The sequence below is a fragment of the Myripristis murdjan genome, chromosome 12 (genome assembly GCF_902150065.1).
Source record: "Myripristis murdjan chromosome 12, fMyrMur1.1, whole genome shotgun sequence".
NCBI classification, from domain to species: domain Eukaryota; kingdom Metazoa; phylum Chordata; class Actinopteri; order Holocentriformes; family Holocentridae; genus Myripristis; species Myripristis murdjan.
The window spans coordinates 6068255-6094154 of record NC_043991.1 but is presented as its reverse complement, the minus strand read 5'-3'; the positions used below and the strand labels follow the sequence as shown (position 1 = coordinate 6094154).

General features: G+C 41.6%; 1 protein-coding gene across 1 annotated transcript in view; it reads right to left on the bottom strand.

The window, feature by feature from the left end:
- Positions 1–2342: 2342 nt before the first annotated feature.
- trabd2a (TraB domain containing 2A) overlaps positions 2343–25900 on the bottom strand; it is a 99030-nt gene continuing 75472 nt past the window's right edge. The window contains exons 5-7 of the mRNA XM_030064643.1: positions 21938–22028; positions 11225–11518; positions 2343–4134 (exon numbers count right to left, since the gene is read on the bottom strand). Of these exons, the coding sequence (XP_029920503.1) occupies positions 3918–4134; positions 11225–11518; positions 21938–22028 (602 nt within the window). The 3' untranslated portion in view covers positions 2343–3917. The remainder of the gene's footprint in view (positions 4135–11224; positions 11519–21937; positions 22029–25900) is intronic.

The following is a 25900-nucleotide window of genomic DNA, read 5'->3' as shown; positions in this document are numbered from 1 at the left end:
TGAGTTTGAGTTTGAGGGTATAATCTACCATAAATGTCATTGCTGGTCTGTTTTCTTTTTTCTTGACTGCCTTTATTCTTAGCTTGCTCTTCTGTACAGACTCTATGAATAGAGTAACAGCACAATATAAAGTTTGGTTTCTGTGGAGGAACGTCCTTGTTCTTCTGACAGTAAACACATGAGCTCTGGTGCTTTGCTCTTTATAAACTTGCTGGTTTGAGCGATGATGATGATGATGATGATGATGATGATGATGATGATGATGATGATGATGGCAGCCCACAGTGCTGCCACCTTCTCCTGAACAGCTAGTGAGTTTAAAAACTCCAGACCTGTTTCCTTTTACATGGAGTTGCACCTACTCACGATCAATAGTCATGAGGGAAGCTGATTATGAATCCAATTTGTATAAAATGTCTGGCAAAAGCAAACAAACAAAAAAATGCAATCACCTTCAATTTTATCATTTTGATGAAAAAAGCCAGTGTTGTTATGTAACATCATTGATCCTATATGGATATAAACAGAGGAACTATAAACTATAAAGATGTGCAAATTAGGCTACACATACAATCTAAAGGTGAGGTCGCAAATGCAACACAAATGAGACATTATCACGTGCAAAATTCCCCTCAAGTTCATTTTCAAAATTCTTCATGTTATATAGTATAAAAATGATAAACATTTTCTATAAGCCAGCAAGGCCATATTCAGAAAATTTGGGGGGCTATCAGGTTGTTTTTTAAATTTTTTTTTTTTCAGGTTGTTCTCCCAGTTATATCTGTTGTTTGAGTCAAACTGACTTTTTGTGTCCAATAGCTGTGCAAAGGTAATGAGGTGCTGTGAGAATCAAACAGGCCACTGCCACTGTGTCGCTGAAGAATCTTTATTCTTCACCCCGACAAGCATCACAAATACATGTGAGACAACAGCGGGATCTACAAGTACTTAAAATGTATTCATATAGAACTAAACACCAGTATCTTCCCAAAACTCTTCCAGCATACAACTGTGAAACGTGTCGAGACCTAGAGACAGCTCAAATCCATTCTGAAGACTTTACAGACCTGTGTACAAAAATCGATTTGCATTGCTGCTGACATCAAATTCAGATGTTAATCTAGATAAATATTTTATTGCTTTCAACTTTGTAGTAAAGAATGTCACAATCAGCTCATGTGACAGAAGCGACTGAGTGTGAATGAGCGACAGGAAACCTTCTGTATGTGTGTGGACAGCGTTATGCATTTCAAAAAGCGTTTGAATTACACCTTTACCGTTACACGCACTTTGAAAACATATTTGAAACCATTTTAGATGACATAGTGACTGCAGAATAAACATTTGGAGTGATTTATGTGACCTACAACTATAGTTAAATAAATTAAACAAATAATCTCTATGTGGAAAAAAAAAAAAATATCAACATGAATTTTCTCAGCAAAAGCCTCTGATAACACTGATACACATGATACAATCATCTCTTCCTTTCCAAAATTTCACCTCAGAAAAAACACATGACATGAGCTATGGTGGTTAGTTCCTGATTTCTTTTCAAAAAAAAATATACTGCATCATATGTATATCTATAGAGATATACCGTACATATCTATATCTATATACACACACACAGATATATAGATATACATACATACCACACAAAACCTTTGATAATTTTCATTTTTATATTTCTAAAATACAATCTATAATATGTAGAAACAGTATGTACAATTTTTCCCCACAGTATTATGCAACACTAAAATTTCTTGCAAAAGGGAAGAATAAATTAAAGTTGGAAGAGAAAATCTTTATTTGCAAGGACAGGGGATTAAGAGCTGATAGACAGAGAGAGAGAGAGAGAGAGAGAGAGAGAGAGAGAGAGAGAGGGAGGGAGAGAGAGACATAAGGCTTTAGTTGTGATTATTAAAGGTATTTTATATTCCTTGATCGTTTCTTAATGTAAGTGGCGGTAAGGCCTTTTGTTCGTTCAGTCTGCAGTCCGTTTAAAGGAGTTCTCATGTTCTCGGAGACATCGAGGGCTGAATTCACCAAAGCTTCACGAGGCTCTTGCAGCCGTGTGATTAAGAAACAACCCGCAGCAGGTGCAGGCCGCCGCTGATACGCGTTTAAACATTGTTCAGCGCCAAAAATGGACTAATTTCCATGCAAACGAGGCTCATTACTGGGTGCATCCAGTTCACAAATATCATCACTAATTGCCACTCGCAATTAGTGATGGCAGAAATTTTAAGACCCACTGAACGTCGAGCGTAATGGACAATTAAAAGTAATTCCAGTCACGGTGATAGTAACCAAACGAAGCAATCACCCACATCCCAGGCGTGCTATAGAGAGTATTAATACTCCTGGAAATAACACAGTGAAGTTGACATGACTGCATACACAGCTCCGTGTGATATTCCCGTTTACATGACTTAGGTACTTTGATAACCTGGAGACACTGAGGAAATAGAAGATTTTATTTTGCTTTTGGGAAAAAATATCCAATCCCATCACTATCACCTCTAGACATATAAAAGAATGACTCTTTCTTTGTTGGAGTTGCAAAATGCCATGCTTCAGGCACTGCTCTTGGGAAAACTCATGCAGTTCTTGCACCCCACTATTTTTGGATATGGGTAAAGAGGTTTGATGAATTGATGGGAATCCAGTAGGTGGTCCTGAGTATTGCAGTACTGCAGAATCAAGAGGGAACTTAAGAATGAAGCTCTGTAAACTGCTTTAACTCCAGGATGTCACCGTCCCGCTCCTGAACCCCGTGCAGGGAATAGTAATGGCACTGTATAGACTTCAAAACTGTGCCAAGTATGAATTGGTTATGGACTATACACTAACCCAAGGCACCGAAGGGAAGTTTCCGTACCTATTTTTCAAGAGGCTGGTGTTGCTTTGCGCAAGATTTAATCGAGGTACCCGCATTGCATGAGCCGTGCGTAATTGCGCAGCACTTTGAAAATGTGCACCACATCCTTTAAGTAATGGACTGCAAATGGTGCACACATACCAGCCCTGCCGCCCTGGGCTGGCCGTAGGGAATTATTTAACTGAAAGAGAAGGCTGTCATACGTCCTGCAACCAGCTGTGGATGACAGATATTTGGGAGAATAATCTCTTCATCTAATCCAATACAGACTACAGTGCCTTTCTGCCTGCACACAACAGCCTTGTCTCGGCACAGACTGTGGTCCTTGTTTACTGTGTTTACTTGATTTGCATAGTTTCTTTAATGAATTACGTGTTAAGACAAAAATAATGCTAGTAGCAGTTGTTAGTCATTCTTTGTGAATTCATCCCTGAATGTCCGGCAGCATGATAATTGACAATGTCATGTCCAGCAATACCTCTTGTATGAACCTTCACTTTTTTTCTCATGTTCATTGCTCCTGCTCTGTACGCACAACATAGTGAAACCTTACATTAAACCTTAAAACCAAGGTTTACCGATGCTCCAAGACACCTCGTGGTACATCGAAGTCCATGTTCGCTGCAACCTCATGCTGTGAAAGACATGCTATTGACAATATCCACAGAGTGTGCTGCAGTGTCACCGTTCAGGTTGGATTCTGCTCCACGTTCTTGACTTCATGAGACATTTTATGGTAACTGAGGTTGTGTTGTGAACGGACAACGTGACCTGGTAATCAGTGAAGCCTCAAACGGTGCCAGTCCCCGCAGAGTCTTGCACTCCGAGTCCACATAGTCTTCTCTGCAGCCTCTTTGAGATCTCATGGTTCGTGACCAGACTTTCACATTGTGTGTCCTGATGCACGAGACCTGAAAAATTGTTGTAGGAGACTCCACTCCGTTTGTGAGGCTCCATCTTCTGCAGGAGGCCACGTTTTCATGAGACTATTTTTTAAATTTCATTCCAATAAATCGTCTGTGATCAGCGAGACCTAGAGCAGGATGGTCCACAACTGCTGGATAATGGTGAGCAACATCCAGAGGAACGCCACGAAGGAAGATGAAGAGGCCAAGGTGGGCGATGATGCTGCTGATGATGAAGGTATGTGCTGGTGGTTGTGGTGGCTGTGGACTCGGTCAGGCGGCTGCACTGTGATATAACCGTTGATGATGCGTACCAGCGGGGGAGGAGGAGACTGGACGATGGAGCTGAAAAGAGAGGAGAAAAATGACAGATTAAATTCGGAAATTTGTTTACAGCACATTCCCATTCATCCTCTCATTTGTCAGATGTAGTGTGCTCATTAAGGGAGTGACAATTGCAAAAGTCACAACATTTGACTTTGAATCACGAGTTAAATCATGCTGTCTACGACTGGGAAAGGGCCATTTTATTTCATGACTAATTTCCTCATTTTTTTTAAACATGTAGCATTATGTTCTATCCCTGTCTCGCTATGCCACTGCACCGTTTTTGTTCACAGAAAGGAAAATCGTAGTCATAGTCTGCGGAAGAACAGCACTTTCCCTACATCCCTACATTCTCCTCAATTACCATGGCAGTGGCTACGGGGGGAAAACAATGGAAATAACAACGATGCTGAGGGCTACAAGGGACAGTCCTAAGACAAAGGAAACCACTGCTATAGCACTGCCAATTAGATTTTTACTGTTGTGATGGGAGCGCAACTCCCTGGATATAAGCCAACTCTCAATCTCCTTCCTCTCTTTTTGCTCTCCCCCTCACTCCTTCTCTGCCTCTCTCTCTCTCTGTTTCAATGTCACTGCCTCTCTCCCTTTGTCTGCTTCTATTTCTGCCTTTGTCTGTCTTTCTTTTCCAATAAGTCTAGCAATTAAATGATTTCTGGTCCCCTGTTTGATGTTAGGCCTGCGGTACTTGTGTGGTTATGACTGGGACCAGGCCAGGCAAAACAAACATAAGTTACTGAAGTCAGGAACTCTGGCTGCCAGTGTACTAACTACAGTGGGCATGGCAACTTCACTGAGGATTACAACACTGAGGCGAGTTTTGAAGAAAATTGATAGCATGTAACATTTTTCTTTTTTTATTGAGAAGTTTTTTTTTCTTTCTTTCTTTCATTTCAGGACAGCCTCAGTCAAAGAAATCAATACAAAGAAAAGGAAAACAAGTCTAATATTTTCAAGAGGAGAATTTAAATCCTGTCCCTAACGTCCCAACCCTCCACCCCTCATCCCCTCGTTCCCTCTGCCGGCTGTGGCCAACATAAATAGAAAAAATACATACAGGAATAAGCTCTGACACTGATCTATCCACAGATAAAGATAGAGAAGAAATAACAACCCGCCCTTCCAGTGTGCAGCGGTAAGGCTGCGGGCACACTGATCTTTTGTGTGTCTGTCGGTGTTTGTTTTTAACAGTTTTTTAAAGGCAAGGCAAGGCACCTTCCTAACACAAGGTGACGCAAAGAGCTTTAGATACAGTTTAAGAAGACATATAATATTTAAACAACTCAATTTAATACGATAAAAAAGAATGAAAGTAGTTAAATAAAATAAAAATTTAAAAAACTACAGTGCATTATAGTTACATTATAGTTAAAAGTCTGTGGCAAACAGTAATGAGGAAATGTCTCTTTGCTGATGACACTTCTGTCTCTGTTGGACATGAGTCCGTTTTGACAGACAGAAAAGACCGGAAAAGTGGGACTTTTTGGGACCAATGGAGGTGTCATCATTTGTAAGGCCACATTTTTTGTGTGTGTGTCTTCATCCATGTTGCTGCATTCTGATTCTGTCACAGAAATTCAGAGAAATCCCACAACAAATGGACAGAAGGGCTGAGTAAATCTCTATTCCTGCAGTGGTGGATCAGTGTGAACCAGCCAGGTTCCAGTAAACTCCACTCATCAGTGTCCCATGTGATTAGGAATGGTCAAAATGTTCAGAAGCTGTTTTTCAGAATAGAAAAGAGCCGGTATTGAAACATTCTCCTTCAGCCCAAGCTTGTTCAAAGGAAAACAAAACATTTTATGAATACTGCTCAGTCACTAAAACAAAAAAAGACAAAAGTGAAGGCAGGATAGCATCTGCACCTTTCATTCAGTGCCCAAACATTTCCCTCACAATTTCCAAATTAACCTCAAATTCAAGCGTTTTCAACACTGGCATATGCTTGCAGTTAATAATATTTACTTTTCATTGATTGGTTTTGGCTTATGACTACATTGCCTGTGGCTCTTGGCTTTATTTCTTAGATGGATTTGATGTTGATGATTATTTCAGACAACGTAGAGAACAGATATTTGAGGGTTCCTTTTGGCTTGCTTTATTTCTTTGAGTTTCTGTAAATAAATGAGGCTGCTTTCTTTATGTTCAGAAAAGGCATTAAAGGCTTTTTAGTTTTGAGGCAGGTTTATTTTGGTTTTGAGCTGGACGGGGCTGCCAGTGGAGGCCTGGAGAGGTGTAAGGAAATCAGGTGTGACGCATCAGCGTGTGGCCATGCATCAAAGACAGCGCAGAATTATGGCGCTGTAGTCTCGTCTCTCTTTTTCTGCCTCTTTGCCTCTCTTTCTCTCGCTCATTCACATAAACACACACCTGCAGAAACACACACCCACCTTTATGCTCTCCGCCTGTCTTTCTATCTCTGTGTTTTTGTCTCACCCTTCGTCTGTCAGTTTGCACTGGAAAGAAAAACCTCACACCCACATGAACTCCCTGAAAATGCTGAATATTAATATGAAACGGCTTTTAAGGCATGAAAATACACAAATGAAGACACCCACCACTGGAACATACATACACTGACAGCTCTTTTCCCTTTGGCTGAAAAAACAGGGCTTTTAGCAGCAGAGAAAACACATTTGCAGACATAATGTCTACAAACATGCTCACAAACCTCCTCTGCGCCTTTGGGGCTGAGGTGTGGATATACTCTAATGCCTTCTGTGGTTGGTTTCTACTATTCTTTAACCCTTTTTTAATCCTACTAGTCTCTTTTCTTTTGCCTTGCAACAAGACAAGTGGGACAGAATTTGGAAAAGCGCACACAAAGTGCTAAAAATCATGACTTATCTTCTCATGGTGTGTAAAGGCTTACTACCGGCAGTGGAGGGAAGGTCATGGGGTCACCGAAATTTGTAGAGTTCTCCCTATCCCTTCGTTTGAACAGTACATTGGAAAAGATTCAAATAAATGCTATTGATGTCAGGAATATCTTGCGCAACTTGGATCCGGGAAAAGCATCGTGGCCTGATGAAATTCCAAAAAGCGTCCTCAAAGAGTGCGCCGCAGAACTGGCCGGTCCCCTCAGCCATCTCTTCCAACTCCTTTTCTCTTGTGGCGTGTTCCCTCAACAATGGAAAACTGCCAGAGAGATCCCAATCCATATAAAAGAGACTCAAAATCAGATCTAAATACTGCCCCGTTTCTCTTCTCACTATCATCAGCAAAGGGATACCTCCTCCACCATGCCCTTATCTTTGATAAAAAAAAAAAACTTTAACAAAAAAAAAAAAAAAAAATGGCTTCAGACCAAATCACAGCACAGCCGACCTCCTTACAGCTTTGTCACAGATGTGGAACAACATCCTTGACAAAGGCGGTGAAGTGTGCATTGTTGCACCAGATATAAAGGGTGCATTCAACCTGGCACAATGGCCTTTGTGTAAAGCTCACATCAAAGGGCATAACTGGAAGAAAACTTGGAGCAATGCAGAAGTTGGCCAATAAGCTCGATCCTATAGAGGCAGAGCCGACGTCTACAAAACCCAGGTCAGGGGCATCATGGAGTACCCCTGCCTTGGTTAGATAACATCCAGAAAAAGGCACTAAAGGTCATTGGTCTGGATGAGGACTATGCCCTAAAGGATTATGCCATCACAAAGCTGGGCCATCTCCCAACTGTTCAGTAGAAAGCACTGCTACCCTCAGCTTATGTCCCAGGTCGAAACCACCCAGATGTTCACCCCAAGCTCCGCCTTGTCACTCCCCGGGGTCAGCACCAAATGCCTTGACAGGAGCTTTCTCCATTCTGCTGTAACAACAGGGAACAGCCTTACCCCAGCTGAGATATCACATCACGCCGTGTTCATGCTGTCGAGAAGAGACTGAACAAACACTTTCTCACCACGAGACTGCTGTGCTAAACCTCAAGGACCTTCAAACTTACACAAATCAGATATATTTCTGAGTCGCTGTAGATCAATAGCTGGGTTTCCATACGATATGTTTCGCCAATTTTAGAAAACTTGATAAAAGAGATTGTGAATTAAGGCAGGTTTCCATGAACTACGTTATGTGACTTGTCATGCTGATTGCCGCCTGTCACAGAATACCTCCAAGATACTTCAAAATGTGAATAAAAATACACTGACCGATAATAATAGGATTTCTGAATGGCAATCTTACAAAGCTTGTGTCTGTCAAAGCATATTTTTCAGAGCCAGGATCTGCAGCAGGACCTACCAGGATCTATATTCTTGACTCCGATATTTCAAGAATATAACAACTGGGTGGCATAAGTGGTGCAAACCGGTCTCCTGCCGGCACAAGATGCTGTTGTTCTTGCATGCAACTTTTGTCATCTGCTCATGTGGAACACATTTAGTGACAGGTCTGGATGCACAAACATCAAATTTGCTCAGAGTGATCTTAAAAACTCTGTATGAAAGTGGTCAGGCTTGTATGGCGATTGGAATTCTGTGTAGTCAGCATGCAGTCCAACCAGATGCATATGCAAGCAATATAAAGAGATGGAGAACGAGAGCCAGAAAAAGTACCGAGGCCACAAGATGAAATAAATACAGCCACACGAAATGCACAACAGAGATTTTCAGGCCATGTGCGGACATGCAGCAATGAAATCTCATAAATGCCAATCTTTAGCATCATATCTCAAACATCATACTGAACTGACAAGTGTAATGGTTGCCTGTGACAGGCCCAGAGTTTTGGTTCCTGTGTAAACAGTCTGAACCTCCATCTGCATATCGTAACACTAGCCATAGTAAACAAGCCTTACCGTATGCTGCACACATAGTAAATAAATACATCGAGTCCGGGAGGCTGGACAGATTCTGGCATGCAAACATGAGCACATTCAGAGGACAGACGTGCAGAAAGAGTGATAGAAATAATAATGACATACAGGAAACTGAGAGAGAGAACAATATAACGACGGATAGAGCAATAAAATAATATCAAAACAGAATGATAGATAGACCAAGAGAATGATACAAGGGATAGAGGGAGGAAGCCATGGGGATACAGTTTTTTAGGGCTTAAAAGAGTAAATAACATTCACATTTTACATCAATAACAGCTTTCTGAAATAAGCAAAAGCTTTAACTTTTGAAAACCTCACTTCCCTGCAAAAACTGCTGCAATATAGAAAAAAAAACATGAATTTTTCGTCACTGCTCCTTTCCTTAAAAGTGACTTTATCCTTGACTGAGCTGCATGAAAGTCGCTTTCGGACAATATTGTCCCACCACTTTGGGACTAAATAACTTCCAAAAAACATATTATTATTTTGTTTGCATTTCATCTACCTTAAGTTTTTGTAGGTACCTTTTTAGAGGAGGCAGACTGTCATCGAATAATTGAGCTCCAACAGCTCAAACACCCACCTGAGATTAAGAGTCACATTAGGTGCCAATGCAGTGAGGAAACAGGAACTGGTACAGAAAGTTAGGCTAAATTATTATAGCCAAGGTAGGCTAGGTAGAGTGTTTTTTTCTGACTGGTCTATTTGATTTTAACACATAAGATTACAACCCTCAGAGCAGCCTGGAGAACTCAGTGCATTTAGTTTGGATGGGACCTTCTGTGTTTAATTTGTCAAACTTATGAAGAAAAAAGGTTCCCTAGACAAGCTTTAAATACTAAAGGACCATCTGCTCTTTCTAGATTGATGAGGCAGGCAAAATTTTTCTGGGAGTTGAGAAAAATGCCCCCACTTTCAGAGCGAGGATCACCCACTGTTCAAAACAAATATAGGCTGTTATCCCAGGGTCATTAAACTCACTCAGTATGTTAACTCGTTCGGCGTATTAGTAAAGGATTAATAACTAGAAAGTAAAGAAGGATCTCCAACACTGAGTAAATGTGGTTTCATGTGCCAGCAACAATAGTTAAATACTAACATGCTGTCAGAGATAAAGTAGGTTACTGGCCTGAGGCTTATTATATTTTTATTGTATGTTTGTACAGTAAACCCACAGCAATTTTCCTCATGGGAGAACAAAGTATGCACTGAACTCATTTAAACGGTAATATTTATTTTACTATAAATCAAAGCTCTGAGAGATGCGTTTGAAATTGGCTTCATCAGTCAAATTAGCTTCTTTGCTTACAGTTTTCCACATGGATGATTCAACAAACTTGGCTGATTAGAATCAAGTTTAAACTCTCACAATAAACCGGAGCTGGTAAATCCATGTGAGTGGATGGGAGCGAGTGGTTTCAGCACGGCGGAGGACCACACCTTGTGAGCAGGACCCCCTTCTTCTGAAAGGTGAGCTTGTTTTGTTGGCCAGTTAGTCCCTGCCTGGAGCTACTGTGAGACCAAAACCGGATGCTTACTAGGATTTCCCAGGCTGCTTTTTTCCACATCCAGAGACACTTACACCAGGTTGCAACCAGTCTGGACCTATACCACACTGAAGGGTGTGTGTGTGTGTGTGTGTGTGTGTGTGTGTGTGTGTGGCTGACATGTGGGGGCTGCATGAGGAGCATGGTGATGTGATACAGTGGCTGTTTTAGCCCGCAGCAAAACACCAGGAAGTGTCAGTTTTATCCTATAGACAACAAGAAAGGCTGCATTACACATTTCCAATTTCCCCTCACCTCTCTTCATCTTTCTCCCTCTCCCCTCCCCTCATTTGATCTCATTCACTCCCTTCTTTTTCACTTTTCTATACTTCTTGTCCATTTTTTTCCTCCTCACCCCTACCCTCTCCTCTCCACTTCATCACAGCCAGACAGACAGACAGACAAGCCACTACTGACAACCACACAGAGAAACAAGACCCCGTATCCCCGCATAACTAAAGTATTAATGTGTCTCAGTGTGCCTGGGGCGACTCGCTGCTATTGTGTCTTCTATTTGCACTCGAACTTTGCAGTGGGTTATGGTCAGCTCTGTCTCCTCCTCGCTATCCTCCTCTCCTCCCTCTTTCCCATCCTTTAATGCAGACCAATAACTCTTCACGCTGCCAGCATATTCATTTCCTCCGCTTGTCTCCCGGTCTTCTCTCGTCATCATCACCTCTCCCCTCTCCCCCTCTCCCCCCTCCGCCTCGCTCCCTCCTCTCACCTCTCCTCAATGCGAACCCAGAGGTCGTTAAAATGCCGGTGGCGCTGCTTCTTCTGCTTGTTTCTCCTCTTCTTCTTCATCAGCTTCCTCTCCGCTTTCTCCAACAGCTCCAGGCTGTCCGGTGGCAGGAGCATGTGGGGCAGGGGCTCCTCGTCCAGGGGGCGGCCGTGATCCTCCTCGTGGTGGGGGAGCTCATGCAGGAAAGGCTCCAGGTGCGGCACGGGCTCCTCGCGGTGGTCCTCACTCCAGGGAGGGCCCTCTGAATCTGGCGAGGCGGGTCTAGACGATGATCTTCTGGAAGATGGAGAAGACACAAAGATCAGAGAGCTTTGAAAAAATACAGTATTGTAATGTGATAATTTGTGATGGACCCCCAATTGGTCAGAATTACTTTGTTCCCAATCTGAATAAAAATCTAACCTAACCACCTTAATCGGAAAAGACTGACCCGATCTGACCTGATTGGAAGAAACTTTCAATCGGGTTGCGAGGGCTGAGTAATCCTTTGATAATCCGTTCAACTGGAAAACATTAGCACCTAATAACCATGTCAATGCTTAATCTGATCGTTTCTCTCTGGTTGGAATTAATATACTCTTTCTGCGCATGTTTGGCCCAGGTGGGGGTAACGTTAGGTGAGGCTGTGAAGATTAAATCTTGTTGAACGCCTCCACGGTTGAAAGGCTCCAAACCACGAGTTGTTCAAACAACCAGAATCAACCTCTCCATCGACCAAACCAGAAACTGCTGCAAAGGTTTGAAGGCTGCCTGTTACAAAACGAAAAGTCAAAACCGACACAGCCAGTTTTACAATCTTATGAACAACCTGATGGTAGAGGCACCGCTGGCCAGTATGAGCTAGACTATATTATATTTATATTTCTGGCAGATTAAATGCTTCCCAGCAGGCGGAACCACTTTCTGCAGGTCAAAAAAAAATCAGGATTAAATGATTTGGATCACTTTATTTGGCGTCTATGTAAACAGTTAAACTGGGATCAGAGTGATTTCAACCTGAGGAAATATTGTCCATTGAGATCTAGCCAGTTCAACCAGCCCACCCCCACCCCCCTCCGAGCCAGCAGAACATGTGTCCGTTTTGCAGTTTGGGTTTCCTTTGAAAGTCCAGGAAATCCAGGTTCAGCTTTATTGCCAGAGGAACCTTGTACCGCCTCTTGTAGAGCAAAGACAGAGCGGCTCTAGCAACCACTCAGACTGTCACTGAGCAGCGTGCAAAAAGATGGGAAAGCATTTTAGCGGCGTAGATCAATTCTACACTTGGCACGCCCAGCCCCTTCCTCCTGTTTGGTGTGGAAAAACTGTGTCTCTGGTGGAGTAAGAGTTCAGGCCAACCCATTTCCTACCTAAGCACACTGTTTTATCGTTCATCTCCCCTTACTGTACAACACTGCCCGGGATATGAACACTTTGGGTGGAGAGGTGTTGAATTTTAGACCAAGGAACCTGTCCGAAAATTCTTCCAACTTCATAAGCGGCGGCAGTGGGGAAAACTCAAAGATCTTGACACCGACCTGCTCCTCCCACTCACCAGCGGTGTTGAATTTACATGCAGAGAATATACAGTGGTGGAAAAAAGTTTTCGGACACCCTTAAAATTATACACAATCTCACAATCTCAAATATTATCATGAAATATTTGTGGAAAAATCTTTTTTTGTGTTTCAAAAGGTGTGGCTGCATTAGACAGATACAAACAAATACAAATTATATACAGTGGTCCCTCGCTATAACGCGGTTCACCTTTTGCGGCCTCGCAGTTTCGCGGATTTTTTTTTAGTGCAATTTTGCATGCTTTTTTTTTTTTTTTTTTTTTCTTAACAGCGCATTGTGTTCTGCGTCCTGATTGGCTAAGGGACTGTAGACCATTGTCAATCAACCTCCTCTGTGCCGTGTCTCCTGTACAGTACCGAATGTGTTCATTCTATAATACTGGACTTATTTTTCTACGAAGGTTTGAACTTTGAGAGTTTAAACAAGAGAGAAAAGTGAGAAAATGTTAACGCCTGTCTGAGAAAAGTGTATAAAGTGTGTAGTGAGGGGTTTTACAGCCTTAAAACATCATAATAATTGTAAAAAATAAAGCTGACTACTTCGCGGATTTCGCCTATTGCGGGTTATTTTTAGAACGTAACTCCCGCGATAAACGAGGGACCACTGTATATTTTTTTTGTTTATTGTTTACAAGAAAAACGAACAAAACTAAATTCTTGACAGTTTAATCTTTATCTTCAGGTGTGTTTCCTGCGTTAGGTTCCTTGTTTTAGCCATTTTTGTGTCTGAAGAACTTTCAGATGTGCTGGCTTTATATAGACACCAAGCTTGGCAACAAAAATTGTGTCTTTTAATTTGAAAAGAACGACCTTCATCACTGGTACCAAAATGACCCAATACTCAAAATTTCTTATGTATTTTTATGGAACCAATCAATTTGAAGTTTTTAATGGCTTTTTTAGGATTTGTTTAGTATTTTGGCTGTGACTGTACTAAAAGAAATTGCACTTGAAGACCTAAGAGTGATTTGTTAATGCAATATTTCACAAATGCATGGGGTGTCCGAAAACTTTTTCCACCACTGTACACAACTCTGTTTTCAATGGTTATCCTGATTCCCTCTCTCATACAGAGCGACACGGGACCCTTAGAGCCGTTCACCTCCGTCACCTGGCTCCTCAAAGAGTCAGACGGAAGATAACATTTTCTTCATTAAACTTTTCTTTAAACTTTTGAACATCACCCACATAACCCAGCACGGCGGAGTTCAGCCTGTGAGCTGTTTCCCACCGATAACTTGAAATAAAGAGCCTCTGTGCACATCCTTAACAATGTCAATAAACACTTTGGATACCACACACACACACACACACACACACACACTCAGATCTCCACAGAGAGATTGCCACCCACACAGTGAGCCATGGTAGACTGCACTACACGCTTCACAGCTGGAGGTACCAGTTGTGCTTAGCTTGGCCTGAACACTTCACTGGTGATCAGCGGGAACTGAGGAGATTTATCTGCATTGCAATCTGTGTGGTGGAGCAGCACAATCAGTGGAGAACGAATAAGCGACCAGCAGATAAGAAATGTTAATAAACACATTGTTAGCCTAAACTGAACGACGAAACCGCAATTATTATCAGTTAAAAGCAATCAAAATCAATCAACCTGAATGGAGTAGAACGGTCATGGAGCATGCCGTGGTCACCAGAGTAAAATGTTGGCATTTTAATGTTTCTGCAAGCCGACAAGTACGTTGAAATGTCGACGTTTCTGAGCCAAAAATACTTTGCAGATCAACATTTAGACATTTAGAGTCAATGCGGTGGAGCCTGTATTAACGTCATGTGACTGTATCATCGATAATGTGAGCCACTTTTGTTTGCTTCGTTACCTTCGTTATCCAACGGAACTACGTGGTTAAGTTTTGGAAAAAGTCATGGTTAAGGCAGCTTTTCCTTAACTACTTCATGAAACTTGAAAACGTGACATTTTGGCGTATCCTTGGCCTGCAGAAACATAAAATTCTAACATTTTTTTTTTTCCAAGCGACTGGGCTGATTGTGGTTAGTTGCTATGGTTACAGCCGTAAAGTGTGACACTCTGGCTTGAGAACCGATCTGTTGTGCTGTGGCTGCCTCTCATTTTGAATTTTGCGCATAAATGCTTCAACTAAATAAAAATCACCTCATTTCTTTGAAAACACTGAGAACAAAAAACGACTTCAATCACCTTTTACATTCCTTGTGTTGTTACCTCAGCAGCTTCGCAAGTGTCTTAATAAAGGTTTAAACGAATGAATGATTGAATGACTGAATGACTGAAGGAATGAAGGAATGAATGCATATATAGGTCCACTAACGGTGAGTATAATCATCGAGCAATAAGGGCAATCATTTGAGTGTATGTTAAATCAAAGACGGCCATACGGTGCTTCACTTCACTTAATTAAAGAAGATCAATAATGCCTGTTACATCAAATGAGCTTGTTTAGAATAATCGCTCAGTCAAAAAAGATCCTATCACTAGGATTGCTTAGGAGCTGGGCAGAGCATTGCAACACACACACACACACACACACACAAATTCATTCAGCAGACCAGCATCAGGCAATAAGTTTGATTTAGTCCAGGTTTTACATGTGTCAGGGGAGTCCATGAATTCATTTAGGCCCCTTTTCAATTACAACGGCTTAAGAGGTGTGCAAATCAAACTTTTTCCTGCACGCCGCCTTCTGAGGGGCTGTGGTGGAACCAGCGCACAAAGAGAGCGATTGACCCGGCGCTGGAATGACGAGCCCATGGGACACAGCGGGTAGGTGTATGGGACGTGTGTTTGTTTGTGTAGATGTGTGTGTGTGTGTGTGTGTATGCATGTGTGTGTAAGAGAGAGAGAGAGAGAGAGAGAGATTTAGTGTGTTCATACATGTGTGTGTGTCGATCAAAGTGTGTTGACACTGTGACTTTTGATTGGTGGGTGTTATCCCTCAGGTCTGCTGTGGTGCACCGAACTTTATTTTACAACAAGGCCAACGCAGCTTCATGACAAACGTCTGAGAGTGAGAAAGCTAAAGATATGAATCAAAACACACTTACTGATTCAGCGGGATAATAATCTTGTATCTCCAAAAGGTTTAAGAGCAGTTAAAACTTTGGAAACTGACATTATTGCTAGTCCCTGGGAAGGAGCAGGCCCTAGAAATTCGAATGTGCGTTTGCTTGGTGCATTATGGAAGTGTGGCATGATGTCTGTCCTTTGCACTATGGACTGAGATTTGCATAATGCTATGGACATGCACACTCCACAGCAACAGGTGGCGATAGTGCACCTCAAACAGAAAAGGAAAAGGAAAAGGATGAAGAGGTGGCAGTGTCCTGTATTCAGACAGGTTGCGAGAAAAAGAGGGGATTTTTCATGGACGTACATTCATTCTCTACAGCCTTTCCCTGATGTTCGCCAGGACCAGATAATGCTTAACCCTAACCTTAACCAAACCTTAACCCTAACGTTAACCAAACCTTAACCCTAACCTTAACCAATAAGCCAAAATGACCACTGAAAATGTGAAAAATCCTCTCTTCACTTTGTGGTCTACAAAGTGGTTCTTTGTGAAGCAGGACGTGGGACGGGACAAAGTGAGATGGTCGACTCAGGGGCTTCATCCATCAGCATTTCTGGACCAATAAGGACCAATCAGCTCACCTCTGCCCCGACGGTTCATTGGGTTGAATGTATTTTTTCTTCTACCCATAAAACTACATGAGGCTTATTTGAAGTTAAGTCATGCTGCCACTTGTTTCACTCAAATTATCATTCTGTCATTCTAGCTCTTTGAACGGTTTGAATGGTGAACTGTCGTCTGTGTCATTTATGAAAAGGACTGATTTTCAGGAAGATGGATTCAACAAAACACCATATGTACATAACATTTCGGCTCACTGTAATAATATAAACAGAGTAAAGTGTATAGCTAACACCAGCTTTATACATAAGGTCAACATAGCCTCTTTTTTCATATTAACTTGAGTTATTAACTTACTAACATTGGCACAACTGTTTTTGTTTTCTCTTTTAAAAAATAACTTAAGCTAATCACATCTGAGTCTAAATTAATAGCTAAATTAACAGTAAAGGTGAAAGCTTGAAGGAAATGTAGGTAAAACTAAAGGCTAAAATAAATGTTGCTCAAGCCTTTATCCCCTGGTAAGACTCAGACTCGCGCCCCTGATCTGCCTATTTATTTCCCCCTCTGTGCCCCTATGTGTGATTAGCGGATTAGAAGCCCTTTCTCAGGACAGAAACAAGTTAACTCTGGAATAATTCTCCTAATGTCAACAGCGCAGGTAAATTAATAACACTAAAACCAATTTAATACTGAGGTGACGACACAATATTCATCTACAGGGAGATACAGAGAGAGGGAGTTGGCTATATATACATATATATATATATATATATATATAAAAAAGGATAATTACTGGGTACGGGGTTTGATCATTTGCAGACAACACATTTCTCACAAGGGCTGAAGCAGAACATGAACATCTGTTTTGGGTCTGCAGGATGAAATTAAACCATCGATGGAGTCGTGCTTACTTGGAAAATGATTTCTCATTTGAAATCCAGTCAGTGTAAAAGGAGAGAGAGAGACAAAAAAATAAATAAATATGGCTGCCGGGGCCGCGAGGCAGCGGTTGCACTGTGAAATGCGGCCGGGCCGTGCAACCTTACACCGATTTAAGTGATAAAATATGGGCCTGCCAATTTTACAGACTCATGTTTTCAGAAGAAATCATAATGTGTAACAACTCTGTGGCGAAACAGAATACTTTTCTGCCTCATTCTCTCTCTCTCTTTCTCTCTCTCTCTCTCTCTCATCTGTCTGTCTTCCTCTCGTCCTCTGTTTTTAAAGGTGTCTACAGCACATCTTCATCCCCTCTCACTCGCTCATCTGTCTTTTTTGCCGTCTGCGATTCCTTCTGGTTTCCATATTACTTTTAAGTGAGTTATATATCACTTTAAGTAGCTCAGTAAGTAATTTAATTGCTCGCTGAAGATGTAATATGCCTCCACTTTGTTGATTCATTTGATAGTAAAGAACAGCGATCCGGGAGAAGTCAAGCCCGTGCATGGTGATTCATGATTTTTATGTTTGTCTTCGTTTTTGTGTGTTCTCGTGTTTTTTAACCTCTCTCTCTCTTTGTCTGTCTGTCTCTCTCTCTCTCTTTCTCACAGCAGTAGGCCCTATGATATGTGATTATACTAAGCCCATTCATACGGTTGCTGCCGGTGTATGCAGCGCGACAGGAGAGTAAAATGAGAGAAACAGATACAGGCAGAGATGCAGAGCCAGAGAGAAAAATAAAAGATATAGAGATCTTGTAAACGGCGAGAAAGAGTCTGGCGGCCTTCGAGAGGTGAAACCGTTCCTCACTTTGGGTTTAAGAAGGTCGGCTCTGACTCGTTTAACTCGTAATTAGTTAAAACAGCGATTAAGGGAGAAATTACACCCCATCATCTCACTGAAACTTTAAAAAGAACGTATGCCAACGCCCCCTTTTTGCATATGAATACTGTTAAAAATACCCGATTATTGTACCGGATCATTCACTCATATTGTTTTTTCCATCCTGTATTCAACATGGAATAACCTCGTCACCTCCTCGTGAACTCGTGATCGGCTCACAGCGACGCGGTGTGCCGGTAACGTTAACGTTCGCTCACACATACGGCCGTTACGGAAAATTACCGGCGATGTTGCTGTCGCTTGAGCCGTAAAGTTTTGCTTTAGCTAATTTGCCGCCATTTTAACGCCAGCCGCCGTTCACACGTGGCAGCAAATGAACAAAAACAGGCTGCTAATGTGACACGGCAGCGAGTGAAGCCGGTGGTGGAAAAAAGTTTTCGGACACCCCATGCATTTGTGAAATATTGCATTAACAAATCACTCTTAGGTCTTCAAGTGCAATTTCTTTTAGTACAGTCACAGCCAAAATACGAAACAAATCCTAAAAAAGCCATTAAAAACTTCAAATTGATTGGTTCCATAAAAATACATAAGAAATTTTGAGTATTGGGTCATTTTGGTACCAGTGGTGAAGGTTGTTCTTTTCAAATTAAAAGACACAATTTTTGTTGCCAAGGTTCGTGTCTATATAAAGCCAGCACATCTGAAAGTTCTTCAGACACAAAAATGGCTAAAACAAGGAACCTAACGCAGGAAACACGCCTGAAGATAAAGATTCAACTGTCAAGAATTTAGTTTGGTTAGTTTTTCTTGTAAACAATAAACAAAAAAATATAATTTGTATTTGTTTGTATCTGTCTAATGCCGCCACACCTTTTGAAACATAAAAAAGATTTTTCCACAAATATTTCATGATAATATTTGAGATTGTGAGATTGTGTAAAATGTTAAGGGTGTCCGAAACTTTTTTCCCACCACTGTATGTTCCAAAAATTATTTTAAAAAATGACCATAAAATTACTCAAAAAGCAAATTAATTTTATGAAAGATTGAAGCACTGAGGTAGCGACTAACCTGCTAAGTGAGTGAAGGTACAGGTGATAATTGTATTGGACTGTATTGTAGTGTATTATTGTCAGGGATTGAAGTACCTAATAACATTTTCTCACGTTAATGTAACTGAGTAGATTTTTTTGTTTACTTGTACTTTTATGGAGCATAAGTCAGTAATTTTCCTTTTACTTAAGCGCTTCAGAGAACATATGATCAGTGACGGATTGTGGAGCCTTTCACAATAAAAGCTCAGTCGGCAAAGATGAGGAGAGGAAGCTGCTTCCGCTTTGTTGGTGCTACTTTGTGTCATTTCCGAATTTCACAATAAAAGCTGCAGCGAGGACCATTTCGCCACAGCTGGCAAAAAAAAAAAATCGAATATAGACTCAACCATCATATTATACATTTTATTCCCCACTTTGTCAGTTGAGTCTACAGGGTCCTGACTTTTTACTTTTACTGCAGTAGATTTTTACTGCGCTACTTCTACTTGTACTTGTACTTCAACTTCTACTGAAGTAGCAGCTTGTGGTACTCTTTCCACCACTGATTATTGGTGTGATTGTGCCATTCTTGTTGTCTTGATCCCTCCTCCCCTGCACACTCTCCATCTCCAAACAGACCACAGTGGAAATAAACTTTATGTCTTTATTGTGTTATTTGGACGTTTCCTTTTATGTAAGCCCTGGAGGAATGGGTGGCTGCTTTATAAAATGAAAGTATCAGATAAAATAAACCAGTTACTCAGCAACAACATCAGGTGTTCTGACATGAAACAATTACACTGTGGGTCTAAAAGTCCTGCATTTACCTCGTTATTGTTATTGACACAAGATGTTGTTGTTTTTTATGTTCATTTTATCATTTTTTTCAGTTTCAAATTTGTCAAACATTTCAGGACTGCACCGATCAGACGGAGCATCCCGCACTGCAAAAACGCAAAATCTTGAGATTATTAAGATTATTTGTCTTATTTCAAGTCAAAAATTTCTTATTTCTAGTCAAAATATCTCATTACACTTAAAATAAGGCATGATCATCTCAGAAGTAATTTGTTTTTAGACAGCTGTCTCTTGTTTCAAGTGAAAATTCACCTGAAACAAGTGAAAATTTGCTTGTTTCATTGGCAAAATTTGCCAGTGGAAAAAGTGAAAATTCACTTGAAATAAGTGAAAATTAGCTAGAAACAAGAAACAAATTTTGCCAATGAAACAAGCAAATTTTCACTTGAAACAAGAGACAATTGTCTAAAAACAAGTTACTTCTGAGGTGATCATGTCTTATTTTAAGTGTAATGAGATATTTTGACCAGGAATAAGACATTTTTGACTTGAAATAAGACAAATAATCTTGGTAAGATTTTGAGTTTTTGCAGGGCGATGTGAAAACTCAAGTCTCACTTCAACAGTTTGCTCCAAACTTGCACGTCATGTGTAAAAAGTAAGACCGCACTTTTTTTTTCAAATGTGTAAAGGCCGGTTTTGGCTTTGAAGTGCCGGCGTAGCTACACAGTAGGTGTCTGTGGTTCCTGTGTGGCTCCTCTCCAAGAATGCAACATGTCGGCTGCCGCAAAGCTGCAAGAGTTGTGACTGGTTCGCTGGGCCGCTTTGTACTTCTTCCACCGCGTTTGTGGTTGATTTTAAGTCACAGAAAAAAAATAGAAATAAAAAAAGAAAAAAGCCCAAAAAAGAGACAAGCCAACAAGACTTTCTAACACACACCTCATCAAAAGATACCCAAAGCGGTTTGCGATCCATAGCGGCGCTGCACTGCACCCTGGGAAAACCGGGTCCCCATTTTGTTTATACAACATGTTCCCCCAGCAGGCCGTGAGCATGTCGGTCACATATTACATGCACCAATGTAAACAATGCAATTTCCAGAATATTCCAAAATAAGGCTTTGCGAATGTCTTGCGGGGTAGGAAATGCATTCAGCATGGTTGTTAGGCCTCAAGCGTGCGCGCACACACACACACACACACACACACATCACATCATGTGTTCTGCTGAGAAATGTTGAATATAAACAAAACCAAGAGTGTGTGCAGGGAAAAGTGGGTACCTGTGGAAAGGATTTTGATATCCGCCTGCCTTTAAGAAAGAGTTCTGTGACATTAAACAAGCTGACTTCATATCACAACAGGAACTATTTTATTCATCATCCTTTTTTTTTTTTTTTTTTTTTTTTTTTTTTACATTTTCTGAACAGAACCAGACTCAAAGTGACATCAAAGTGAAATCATGTACTTGGATTCCGTTCTTTATAGTTTGTTTGTGAATGCTTTATTTGGACCATTTTATGCAAACACGTTGTGTTGATTTGCCAAATTACAAGCACACTATCGATTTGGCCATTTCATGTGGAAAGCAGGGAAGTGCACGAAGGGTGGTCAAAAACAACAACAACTAAAAAAAAAAAAAAATGAGACAGGGAGGAATATAAAGATACCCCGAAAGAAAGAGAGCAGAAGGGAACATCAGTACCAGAGACCGGGAAGACGAGGCGCCCTCCCAACGCCGTCCCGCGAGCTCGATCCCGCCAGGCCGAGCAGCACCTCTGACTGAAGTCACTTTGGATTATGAGGGACAGCCAAGGAGCGAGGGTGCGAGTGTGTGTGTGTGTGTGTGTGTGTGTGTGTGTGTGTGCATGAGGACATTTCAGCAAGTGTTTACCTGGTAAGGGGCTGCCCAGCGGGGGTGTGCTCCACCTCGTATCCCTGGCGACGCAGCACATCAATGACCGTGTTGTTGCCGAGGAAGTGACCTGCAATTAAAAAAACATCATACCGGTCAACTTGAGCAACCTCGGCCGCTGTCAGTCAATCACACACACACACACACACACACGAACACACACACAAAACTTATATTACAAACAGATGACAAGCAGGCATGCCCATTTCCTCATGTACTTATCCCTGCAAAACACACACACACACACACACACACACACACACACAGGCATGGTGCATAAAATAACGGATGTCATAAGCTCTGCAGCGACAAGAACAATGTGATCAATTATTTATTAAAAAGTATAAATTATTTTAACGCACAAAAAGGTGAGAGTTTCTGCTGAATAGAGAGGAGGAGGGGTGGCTCTATGCTGTAGCACACACACACACACACACACACACACACACACACTAGACTCAGCCACGGGGCTTAGTTTCATAATGCTCATGTTGCAGTCATGTCATATTGGAGGAACACACACACACACACACACACACAGACAAGGGGTCGCTGTGTCATGGGATAGCGGTAAAGCTGAGGTGCAGTTTTAGTCGTTTTTCTCAGAGGGACACTTCACAATGAAGGGCTGTCTGTGCTGGAAGCGGCACGGCGGAAAGTATTACCAGGGACATTTTAAATGGGAAACAGGTGAAGGTACGTTTCCGAACACGCCGTGGAGATAGCGAGAAGCAAATGAAGCCGAAAAAGCGCAGCCACCGAGGATGCGAAAAAGCTCCTGCGGTGCTCGCCGCGGCCCACGTGAAGATGATTCTCTCGTGAACGATAGAGAGAGCAAACTAAAACAAATGTGGCATTTAGTCGCCGGTGGCTCTCATACATCTTTTTACGAGCAGGAAACAGAGCGAAACTTGCATTTTACAGGCATTTCCTCTTGAGGTGGAGTACAGCGCAGCGTTATTGCAGCAATTATGCCGTAAAAAAAAGGAGAACTTTTCATGCCTACACAGCTACACCTGTTACATTAGAAGGTACATTAGAAACAGAGCTTTCCTGTAAATCCTCCCGCCTCGCAGCAGCTACGCCGAAGTGCAAATGTTTTCTCTCGGGACGAGGCACGACGTAAGTGAGGTAAGCTTAAGTGAAGTAATCTAAGAAGCCCCTTTTTACACCGACCTAAAATCCCACTACCATCCGGGGCTTTGAGCTCTGTGTAAAAAAAGGTTAACGGCGTTTCAGTCGCACATTTTGAGACCGGCAGCAGTCCGAGGTAATTACCGGGTCCGATCAGCGGAGGCGTAAACCTGTCGCCTGCTGATTTGCAACCCGTTTAGACATGATGATACAGGACATAATCTACCATTTGACCAGGCGATCCTAACCTCAGTGCAGTTTTAACCTGTGTAAATATGACATTTACCGACAGGTCAACATCTCCAGTGGAGTTGGTCGTGTTTTCACCCGTTTCCGCCTGTTTGTTTGTCTGTTTGTTGGCAGGATATCTCAAAAAAAAAGTTATGAATGGACACACTCAAAACTTTGTGGAAGGGTTAGTTATGGGGCATGAAAGAGCTGAGTCACTTTTCATGCTGACTGGTGAAAAAAACGGTGTCAAAAAGATGCAGAACAGTACAATAAACAACCACACATAATTGCAATTTTTCAGCAAAAGCATGAAAAGTAAGAATTTCTTATTTGCTTTTTTTTTTTTTTTTGCATTGTTTTTAGTTTAAGTTTTTCATATAAAACCCACATACTTGGTCAAATGCTGTATATAAAGTGAGATAAATATATGATTTATCAGTTTGCATTCCTGACATGTTTGTAAAAGGCCGCTCTTCACAGTGAGGTAAATACAAACTAATAAACAAATGTCTATACACAGACAGTGCATAGACATTATTAGTTCCTAGGCTGTTTTCTCTCCTCTCTCCTCTCTGCTGCCCTGAACGTCTTAACTCTCCATCTCTTTTTCTTTCCATCCCTTCTCCTGCTCCTCTAATTCCCACTTTTCCCTCCCTTTCCACGCTTCGCCGCACCCCCGCATCTCTCTTTCTTCCATTTGTGCTTCCTCCCCTTTCATTTCCGATCATTAATTTCACCTCGCTCCTCTCCACCGCTCTCTCCGCTCTCTCGTCCTCCCTGCTCAATTTCAATCCAATTTACGTCTGTCCTGTCCTGTCCTGTCCCGTGCTTCTCCTCTCCGGTCTTTCTAGAAAGAAATCGGCTGCTCTCCCTCCTCCCTTTATCGCCTCGCTCTTTATCACTCGTCTCCTCTTCCATTTTCTACCTCACCTCCGCTCTCTTTCCTCTGTATTTGTTATCTCTACCTTCCACTCTCCTCCATTTTCCCCTCTCTCTCTCTCTCTCTCTCTCTCTCTGTGTCTCTCTGACCCTCTCAGCTAGGTGAAGTGGGGGCATTGAAGCTTCAGGTTGCCGTGTCAAGAGGTCTCCATTCTTCCCCTCACACTGACAAAGGGGAGCAGGGGCTCATTGTTTGGGCCTGCTCAGCCGTGGCACCATAGAGCTGTGTAAACAATGAGCCCGGCACTTTAATCTGGCCCTGAGCCACTGATAGAGCGAGTTTGGCCTAGTTGCACTCTGGGTGCCATGCTGCTGCCCCTTCTCCAGAACTAACAAGTGGTGGAAGTAAAGCCAAAAATACTGTATTCAACACCCGCGGGACAGCGAACACTGAAAACTGAGAACTGTAATGGCAAAACCTTGTCAACATATGGCTTTGATGTGATCAAGTGATATATAATTATAATTAATTTACTCTTATTCTTTTTCTTCTAATATATTTTTCAAATCTTGTTTTTATTTTATTTATTTATTTTATTTTATATTTTATTTTTATTTTTTAACTTTATTTTTTTAACTATTTTTTTTTACTTTATTATCTCATTTTATTTTATTTTTAATTTAATTGAATTTTTTATTATTTATCATTTATTTATTTTTTCTATGTGTAGTGAACAGAGTTACACAACAAAAACCAACAAGCTTTGTAAGTTTTTTTTTTTTAAGATTTTTTTTTTTTTTTGGCCAAATCTCTTTTTCATGTTGAAAAATGACCAAAAGTCATCAGATAAAGATGTTGTGAAGTTTGAGACATTTTTATTGAGTGAGCACTTTGACACGACACACTGCAGCCCTGCTTTTTGAACGGCGGCCCGGGACAGAGCCTGTTTCTGCTGGACATCCACATGAGAATGTTTCACTTGGACTTGAATTCACCTATTTGATTTATACTTGAATTGCTTGATAATGAATGTGTGTTTATTTTCACTTTGAGCGCTGATCATTATCAATATGGTGTCAGTCAGTGAAACACCCACAGCACTAAACCATGAGCGTGAAGCAAGAGGGCCCGACTAAGAGCTGTCTGCCTGATCGGTGGGAGAGAGGACGGAGTGGAGAGAGAGACAGAGAGAGAGAGAGACAGAGAGACAAAGAGAGAGAGAGAGAGTTTTTCTGCCTGCCCACATTTAGAAACAACAACTCAGTGTGATTTATGTGAGTTTACTTCAGAGGATTAAGGTGGGACAAATGGAGCTGTTCACCACAATGTAGGGCCACAGAGGGGTGGGCGGACTGGGAAACTTCAAAGGGACGCACGCATGCATTCACGTGCATGTGCGCGCGCACACACACACACACACACACACACACACACACACACACACACACAAACTCTAATAGAAGGTAAACCATCAATCCTGTCCTGTCCCCATGGGCTTCAATGTGCTGAGTTCTTGTGAGAGAATGGAGAGGTTGAAATACTCAGAAGGCCGCCTGTGTGTGTGTGTGTGTGTGTGTGTGTGTGTGTGTGTGTGTGTGCCTGTGTGTGTATGGCTGTGTTAGTGTGTGTGTGTGCAGATTGAGCATGTCAGTGTGAAAGTGAGTGTTTAAAAGAGATAAATGAAGGGAAGGATACTG